General features: G+C 42.2%; 2 protein-coding genes across 3 annotated transcripts; one reads left to right on the top strand and one right to left on the bottom strand.

Moving 5' to 3' along the window:
• Positions 1-215: 215 nt before the first annotated feature.
• Positions 216-4,153, top strand: LOC123122796 (transmembrane emp24 domain-containing protein p24beta3). Its single transcript, XM_044543135.1, has 4 exons — positions 216-624; positions 2,526-2,712; positions 2,897-3,004; positions 3,808-4,153. Exons 1-4 carry the CDS (start codon positions 412-414, stop codon positions 3,939-3,941), a joined length of 642 nt encoding a protein of 213 aa, XP_044399070.1. The 5' UTR covers positions 216-411; the 3' UTR covers positions 3,942-4,153.
• An 805-nt stretch (positions 4,154-4,958) lies between these two features.
• Positions 4,959-7,844, bottom strand: LOC123122795 (uncharacterized). Of its 2 annotated transcripts, none has more exons than XM_044543133.1 (7): positions 7,643-7,844; positions 6,701-7,011; positions 6,495-6,614; positions 6,254-6,409; positions 5,714-5,886; positions 5,416-5,521; positions 4,959-5,325 (listed from the first exon to the last, which is right to left on the bottom strand). In XM_044543133.1, the coding sequence occupies exons 2-7, from the start codon at positions 6,941-6,943 to the stop codon at positions 5,296-5,298; spliced, it is 828 nt and encodes a 275-aa protein (XP_044399068.1). In that variant the 5' UTR covers positions 6,944-7,011; positions 7,643-7,844; the 3' UTR covers positions 4,959-5,295. The 2 variants fall into 2 exon arrangements, with proteins under 2 accessions (XP_044399068.1, XP_044399069.1); XM_044543134.1 differs by having other exon boundaries at positions 7,637-7,755.
• Positions 7,845-9,493: the final 1,649 nt, after the last annotated feature.

The following is a 9,493-nucleotide window of genomic DNA, read 5'->3' as shown; positions in this document are numbered from 1 at the left end:
CTCCCCCATCTCCTCTTCGTCCGCCATTTGGCAAACACCGTGACCAGGGCGTCTCCTTTATTCTCTTTACGTACTCACCAAAAGGCGCCTTTAAACGGCAGCTCAAGGAGGCCACGCAGTCGGACAACGCAGCCACTCGCAGTCACACGGCCACGTCGCACAAACTCCACGTCGGCATGTTGCACTATTACGCAAATAGCAGAGTCCTTTATTGCAAAAGCACGCGACATCTGCCCCCTCCCCGTCCGCAATCTCGCCCTCGTGACCTCCGTCTCGCGTGCCCTCCCCTCCCTCCCCGACCCCGTCGTGCGCGACCGGAGCTCGCCGCCCACCCCCCGTGAACCCCAGCCCTAGACCAGCGGCGCTGGTGCTTCTGGTGCGAGCGTTGGATCAGCTACCCACCGGCGGGCCATGGCGAGGTGGCGGCCGGCGATGCTGCTGATAGCGGCGCTGGCGCTGGCGGCGGCCGCGGGGTGGCGGGCGGAGGCGCTCTCGGTGACCGTGACGGACACCGAGTGCATCCACGAGTTCGTGCCCTACGAGGGCGACTCCGTCTCGGGCAACTTCGTCGTCGTCGACCACGACATCTTCTGGAGCTCCGACCACCCCGGCATCGACCTCACGGTACGGCGCCCGGCCGATCCCCCCACCTCCTCTGGGCTACCTTCTAACAGCGCCTTTGATCTGGCTATACGAAGGTCTGGATTTAGCTGGGTTTATGGGTTGTTTTACTTGGGATCTGGGGAATTGGATTGGCAATCGAGTGGGGATGGGGGCCTCCTCGTGGGATCTGCGGCTTGTGGTGCGAAATACCTGCGGCGATCTGGTGATCTCAAGTGATGTCGATCATTAACCTTTGTGATTTAGGTTGCTTTTGATGTTTAGCTGTAATTCGTTCCTGTTGTTGATTGGTCGTTTAGTCGATTCTGTTGTGCTCTGGCTCAAAGTCAGGATTTTTGGAGGAGATTTGGTGGATTGTTGCCCTTTTGTCATACGTTTGCCATAGTCATTCAGGCTGGATGGATTACGTGTGGATACAGTTGCCTCACAAGATGTTAATTTACGTGTGGGTGGTCTATTATATGATTTGGTTATTTTTTCACTGGAGAAAACATTGTATTAATCCTTTCGCACTTATATTTATGTATTCATGATTCCTTGGTGTATAGTAGAAGTCAATGAACCTACCGTACTTTCCCAACAGCAATAGGTTTTCTTTCCTTGAATCACAGTTAAAGGATCAGTTCTCAACTTATCTTCATTTAGAAGTAGCATCTGAACTATCTTTCACTGTTTATAGGTATTATATGCTTGATAATTGATGTGTTTCTTTATCTACATGTAAAATGGTTGTCTTCTCTGGTTTCCTTTGCATTTGCATGCTTTGTTATCTGGTGTATAAAGGACAATAAGACTGACATCTGGATTTAATTGACAATTTGATTCAGTCAACCTGTTTATTTAGAATTTGCTTTCAACAAATGCAGACTCAAGTAGAGAACCCGGGCCGAACTGGTCAGCAGAACACTGAAATATTTTGCTACGGTGTTCCTGTCATGCTGGGATGTTGCAAAAGCAACAAAACAGTTGAACTCGGAAAAAATCACATCAGTGGAGAAGGCTCCAAAGGAGTTGCTTCCTGTCATGCTGGGATGTTGCATAAGCAGCGAACGTGGGAAAACCTCTTCCCAAAGTTTAAATGGTTAAATGACCTGTTTTGTAGTAGAGGGCAAAAATCAATTCTTACCCATTATTGTCTAAGATCTAAGATTAAAAGAAAATGTTGTCATATTGTCCTTGAGGTTTAAACTCTGCAAATTAGAAGCATGTTTGTGCATTACTATTAGCAGTGAGGAATTCCTAACAGTTCTCTTTGGAAGAAGAAACAAGTAAATTTTTTGTTTGGAACTCAGACGTGTATATTTTCCATCCTACTTGGTTGAGGATAATGCTAAATGAATTGGTCTTGCAGTATTGCTAGTTAGCGTAGGCATTTTGTAGATGATTGATGAGGCAAATTAAACATCAACTTGTTTTTGCTTCACCTCAATACTAGCATCAGCATATGAACACAATTAACTTCACTCCAGCTATATTAGATGGTTTATAGTTCATGTGCTGAGAAAAATGGTGGTTTGTTTTACGCCAGTGCATATATTATTTGTTTCTCCTTATGACCAACAATGCTGTTGGCTACTGGAAAATATTGGAGTCCATCCTACTTAGTGTATTACTACTGTGATTTTCTTACTTTGGTTGGGATGTGTCATTTTTGTTTCCCATGTGAAGAATTATTTATTTCTTAATAAAGTTGATCTATTTCAAAGACTTATGACTTATCCACTCCTCTTTTCTTCATTTAGTTTGTTAGTATACATACTGGTTGCATCTGTTATGTTCACTTGTGAAATACGTATTGAATTGTAAGCCTGCATTTTATGCCAGTACTTAAGTATATTATTACGTTCACTTAACAATCCATCAACTTCTTCTGATAGTCTATAGTGCATTTTCCATCAATGTAGGTAACTTCACCAGGTGGTAACACTGTATATACGATGAAGGGAAAGTCTGGTGACAAATTTGACTTCAAAGCTCCAAGGGGTGGAATGTACAAGTTTTGCTTCCATAATCCATATGGGGCACCTGAAACTGTTTCTTTCTACATTCATGTTGGGCACATACCCAATGAGCACAATTTGGCGAAAGATGGTCAGTGTACTGACTGTGTCCCTTGAGATTTTCAGCATCTGCCTATTCTTTTTTTTAAAATTGGGTGTATTGAGCAACAATCAGTTTGATTGGTTTACGTGATCTTAGGCTTGCTAGTTCATCAAGATATCTGTTCTCAACTTCTGATTCCTTCAGTTTTAACACTTTTTTGTTCCTGTTCCAGAGCACTTGGACCCTATCAATGTGAAAATTGCAGAGCTGAAGGAAGCACTGGAATCTGTCACTGCCGAGCAGAAGTACCTAAAAGCACGTGACGCTCGTCACCGACACAGTAAGCTTCATAAACTTTCTTCTGTAGATGTTATCTGGTGATTTTGGCCTTCTTGTATGGCCCTGTTAACCATGTATAGAGTACATAAATTTCCTGTGAGTTTACTCTGATCCACCCAATACTAGATTTTTTAAGCGAAGTATGATACTAAACTGAACCACAAGAGGCATGACGTCGGCTTGATGGCAGCCATGCCTCACGGGCAGGGATGAACTAATGAAGGAGACTTATTTTTATTGAGGCAGTAGACTCCTAAAGATAAGATGGAGATAATTCCTAAAGCTAGCAACTAGTCAAAAGGTATCAACTAGTCAAAAGGTGTCAACTAAATTCCTAAAGCTAGCAACTAGTCAAAAATATCCGAACTACTGAAGGAAATGCACTAGGACAGTTGGAACACTTACATGTCCACGGTTTGTTAAGTGGGGAGGCGGTGACTAATTTCCATTGGAGTTTATTAAGCTTCCTTTTCTCCAGTTATGCTCCCTTGTAGAATTAGCATCTTTTCTTTTACCCACACCATAGCAGTGTGTTGTTCAATGGTGAATACTTGATCTTGAATAGGGAACAATATTCAAACTTATTTTTTGTTTAACCTGCCTATCTCAGTTTTTTTCTTTAGTTTGAAAAACACCAGAGTCAAATTAGATACCGAGAATGACAGGGGAATTATTGATATTTAACACATCCAAGCTGCCAAGGACACTGCTCATTATCCATTTATTGCTTTGCTGTCTTTACATTTATCCTATCTTCATATGATTTTTGTGATGATGGTGATGTTCATGGCCAACTGAATCCAGCAAACGAGAGCACCAGAAGGCGTGTCATGTTCTACACGATGGCAGAGTACGCGGCTTTCATGGCCGCCAGTGCATTGCAAGTCATTTACATCCGTCGCCTGTTCAGTAAAAACGTGGGGTACAACAGGGTCTAGGGCACCGTCTACTTCAAGGCATGGCAGCAGCAGGTGGCTCCAACAGGGAATGTTTTATGTCATATTGTAGCTTTTCACTCCTTTTTTTTGGTGTTAGTCTAAAAATACACTCTTTAATTTATATCACCATGTACCTTTAGCAGCAACTATCGTGAAATGTGAAGGGCACTTGTGGGACATAGATACATAATTAATCCTCAGAGTCTTCATCATATTGAAAGGGAAAAAAAGGGTGTCGAGAGTATCGATGATGTGCTATGAAGTTTGTAAATCCTGGTACAAAGTTCTTGTTCTCTCTTTTATTCTATCACGTCTTGGTCCAGGGACAGGGAATGGGCTAATGGCTTGCAATGAAATTGCGATGATCTAGCTAAGCCTCATGGGGGTGTGATTTGTGTCTAGGATGCCGAAAAGCTTGGTAATATCATGGGTGGTACTGGGTATGGAGGAAAATTTTGTTGTAAACTCTGTTTACAGTGTCAAAATTTCATGGGTATTTATTGCTCCTCTTTTGTGAACGGTACACTACATGCAAGTGAAACTTTGCAAGACAGAAGGACATTGTTGTTTGTAAAACAGCCAACACGCTTCCTGGTTCCTACGTTTTCAGATTCCATATGTTTGTACTGTTCATCAAACCTTGTTCCTGTGACGTCGTTTTTTCCTTCGTTTTCTCTTCCTCCATACCGAACGGAGCCTAATAGTTAGAAATCCAATGACAGTAGCAAGTATTGTGAACCCATTTGTTTTGTACTCCCTCCGTTTCTTTTTAGTTTGCATATAAGATTTGGTCGAAGTCAAACTTTGTAAAGTTTGACCTACTTTATAGGAAAAAATATCAACATCTACAATACTAACGCTATATGTATGAAAATTAATTTCATGATGCACCTAAAAGTATTGATTCTATATTGTGAGTCTTGATATATTTTTTTATAAACTTAGTCAAAGTTAACAAAGTTTGACTTTAACCAAATCTTATATGCAAACTAAAAAGAAATGAAGAGAGTACAAAAGGAGAAATGAAGTAATCTGCTGGCGCTAAAATCATAACGCCAGAAAGACCAAGAGAAATTCTTGAGGAATTCACGGCGAAAAGTGTGCGAACCACAAAGGTGTAGCAAGCACATACATGTCCGGTTCCATTATATCGTAGCTGAAGACGAAGATTTACAGCAGCTGTGGGTTCTATATACATGTATTTACCAAATATTTCACAATCTTCAGTACAATAGACCTGTTTCTTCAGTACATTCACATTAGAGAAAGAAGATTCGTCCCTGGCTTTGGATGAGGCATGGGTTCTGTAAACTTGCAGGCCTTTGTATGATCATATTGCTTGCTCTTCCTTCCATCACACTCTTGGCCATTGGGGGCTGACTACCTGCAGAGTTAAAATAATAACCAGGCAAACCAATGAGGATCTGATTTCATTTGACTAGTTTCCAGAGATTCGATGATTGCTGCTACGAACCTCTAACGTACTGAAAACTAGCTGCATCCGACTTGCTACTAGCGATGGCTCCTCTGAACTGCCTGTCACAGCCATCTGTTCCAGCTGCAATGTTTTCACTGGCAGCCTGTGTCGAAGTTTCGTCCGCGTTTGATTCGATCAGTGGTAAGTAGTACTCCCTCCGTTCCATAATTTCAGACGTTTTTTTGACACTAGTGTAGTGTCCAAAGGCGTCTTACATTACGGGACAGAGTGCTATATAATATAGAGGATATTATAGGATGAAAGAAGAAAATGTTGACAGATAAAACTTTCTTACCATGCCATGCCTTTGGTGTAGTAAGCGTTTGCTATCAGGGCACAAAATCCTTTCCACTGATGCAAGACATCCGCCGACACTGGTGGGGTGGTAGACCACCTGATGACCGTCGGCTGTGGCGTGCATAGGATTGTAATGAACACTATACTGAGCCACAGAATGCACTCCTTTACCTATGGTTCATGAAAAATTCATCGTTGAGACTTGAGATGAATGGAAACGAAACTCCCGAAGATCTCGTCAAGGGTCTTGGCACAATGAACATGTCCTCTACGGGGCTAGATGATACCATATATCAAACTCCATATCTTGTCAGTGTGACTTATCAGACTTAATCTACCGACAGTCATTATCAGATTCAGAAGAAAGTAAAAGGCATGCTCTTCTCAAAAGAAATAGAGCAAAGCAAACTCATTGGTTTGAGTGTAAAACTGTGAATACTACAGAGCAGAGCATAGTTGCAATGCAAGACATAAGAAGATAAAAGATACTGTAGTTGTAAACTGAAGCAGACTAATTTATATATTTGAACATGCTAACCTCAAAAGAACGAACTTTGAAGCTCAAGCTTGTTCCTCCATAGGATTGCAGGCCTTCGATCTTGACACCAGATTTTTTTATATCCATAAGTTCCTTTCTAAGCCCCTCTTCTGTACAGCCTAGGGCATATGCTTGCACTCCAGCACTAACAAACCCCTGCAAACATTAAAAGGCGACATAATGATTACAGACAGAAAATATGTCAAGAACACCAGTGAAGAATCTCAACAAGAAACATTACTTTTATGTTATCTCCGCCTCCTCGATCAATGACATTCTTATACTGCTTGAATAGGCTGGTTGCTATATTACGCGACGAGCGAAAGTCCTCGTCCGATGAAGCATTAACATGAAATCGATGCTGCGCCCAACACAATGGTTCAAACGTAAACAAATTGTGATTGAGTATTCAGAAAAATAGGAGGTCAGTGGAAAAGCATACCGTACCAGCCAGTGCCGTGTAGTTCTCTCATTTAAGCTTCTCTGAAGATAATGGCTGACTCTGGTAAAGTTAACTCTGAAGCTAGAAACAATGTGTGGCTTCTGTACATGATGGCCTTCGACGGAACTACAAACCGTATTGCAGCCTAACAAGTTGTTAAATGGACTGGCGGTGCTTTTCGGGAATGATTTCGGCTCTTGGTAAGCTCCAGGATTCACGAACAGAAGAGGACCATGTAGCGTCGGCATGGCTGGACGCTCATCAAGCTGCGGCAAGCTGCTCACGCATTTCTCCAGCAACAGGAGGGAATTTCAGTCTACATCAGAGAATGCTTTGATCAGCCACGGATAAGGCCTCAGGGCTCCAAATCCGTTATATCTTGGTAGGAAATTACAACAGAAAATTGCTAGTGCCGTACAACAGAATGATCCTCTCTATTCCTCCTAACAACATACTGAATTTAAAGTTGAAATTTTACAAGCTAGCGCAACACTCTAACATACTGCTCCATCATAATATATGGATTGCCATGTTGATGTGGTGCTAAACCAGATGACGACTGTACATTACTGCGCCACACCTAGTGATTGCTTAGTACTCCCTCCGTAAAGAAATATAAGAGCATTTAGATCACTAAAGTTTACAGAGGGAGTATTATACTAGGATATGCATAACCAAGATGGACATCATGCATCAAGTTGTATAAATCAGTAGCTCATAGATGGCCCACGCACAAATTCGGCCATTTCTGGACCGCCGACAACCCAGCTTGGTAAAAATCTTGGAAAGGACACGGAACTGAAGATTCTTCCAGAGACCAGAAATCCCAACCCCAAACAGCCAAATACTCCACATGCCGGATCGGACAGACACAGATAATCAATCCGTTAAACCGGAACTAACTAAAGTGACAGAGAATTAAAGGGTGGCAGGCGAGCAACCATTACCGCCGGAGGAGGCGGGGAGCGGCCGGAAGCTGGCAGAGAATCCGCAGGAAGACGGAGAAGGGGATTGTGTGGTGAGGAGGTGAAAATAAAAACACCGTGGAGGGTTTGCTTGTTAAAAGAAGGGCGACGGAAATGCTGCGGAGAAGGGAGGGGAAAATTCAGGGGCCACGAGAAAAAACGACTGGCGAGGCGAGCGGCGACGTGGACCCCGCGGAGAGCAGCCCATCGCCCTCGATGAATCTGTTTTTAGTCGTGGCCCGTTCGTAGCCCAGGAGATGCTATTTGTTGGTCCACGAATAAATCCGTTTGGATGTTCTCCACAACAACAAAAAAACCTCCGTTTACATTTTCTTTACGTTGATAAGTGCGACGCGTGTGGCATGAAGCAATTTCAGTCTGACGTTGTTTGATATCAAATTTAGTTGCCCGAAGATGGCAACTTTAGTTAGCATGGCAACTTTCTGTTTGGATGGTAAGTTTCAGTTTTTTTGGGGTTTTTTAATGACAATTTTAGTTATAAATAAAAACGTCAGGACGGTGTTACTTCGTGCCACACATGTAACACTTATCATTTGTTCTTTTAGGGTATAACTAAACTTTATTAATTGTAGTCCACATAAAGTGGTATAAAAGGGGATCATGATGGATCAACCAAAGGTGCCGCCCCTGATCAAGAGAGTTTGAAAACTTATCTAACCAATCTGCGTTAGTGTTTGATCCGTAACCTTTAAAAATAAACTTGCAATTAACTAAACTAGCTCGCTGCTTTATCTTTGTTTACATCTAAAATAAAAGATTGAGCACACCACAAACAATACAGGATCATATTTTCTGTACTAGCGTTTTTATTTTTGCAATGCTTTTATTTGAAATGAGGCAAAAGATAAGAGAGTGGTCCGGTTAATTAGAGAAAAACCGAGTAAAAACTTAAATTACAAACCCCATATAGGACACTTATAGACGACCTTTTTTCAAAAGGGACGCTTTATTACTTAAAAGATTTAAGCATTACACCCGGTCTCTGCATAACTTAGATGCACATAGCCAAACAAGGTCCTCTTGCACAAACAAACAATAAAAAAAGCAAAATACAAAGAAACATGAATAGTCCGTATAACGCCTAGAGCGGAGGGGGCCACTCCTAACACTATCAGGGAAAACCTTATACATAGAATTTTAGCAGTAGCGCTTGTTAAAAAAGGGCGCTACTGCTAAATAGCAGTAGCGCGTGCAGGATAAACGCGCTGCAGACACAAACGTAGCAGTAGCGCGTCTACTTTTAAAAGCGCTACTACTAAAATTCTCAGTACTAAGCCGATAGGCTACATATGGTAGTAGCGGTCTTCTAGAAAGAGCGCTACCACTAAGTTTATTTTAGCAGCGCGTTTGCTGAGAAACGCGCTACTGCTAATGAAAAGAAAAATAAATGAAAAACAAATAGAAAAGTAAATGAAAATGAAAGAAATAAAAAAAGAGAAAGAAAAAAATAAAATGTAAAGAAAAATAAATGAAAAAGGAAAAAGGAGAAAGGAATAGCAGTAGCGTCTGTTCATCAAAGGCGTTATAGATAACGTAGCAGTATCGCTTGTTTAGACCCCCGCTATAGAAAGAGAAAAGAAAATAAGAAAAGAAAAGGAAAATACATAGCTATAGCAGTAGCGCGTTTACTGAAAAGCGCTATAGCTATAGCGTTTTTACAGAAATCGGCTACCGCTAAGTTTGACTTAACCCAAAAGCGGTCCCCCCCCCGCCACCACTCCCCCCCCCAAATCTCTCGCCCCACTTTGCCGCCGTCTCCCCAATTCGCCGCCGCCCTACTTCGCCGCCGTGTCCTGCCGACGTCAACGCCCC

Source organism: Triticum aestivum, chromosome 5D, assembly GCF_018294505.1.
Source record: "Triticum aestivum cultivar Chinese Spring chromosome 5D, IWGSC CS RefSeq v2.1, whole genome shotgun sequence".
NCBI classification, from domain to species: Eukaryota; Viridiplantae; Streptophyta; class Magnoliopsida; order Poales; family Poaceae; genus Triticum; species Triticum aestivum.
This window is presented reverse-complemented; position numbering and strand designations above follow the sequence as displayed.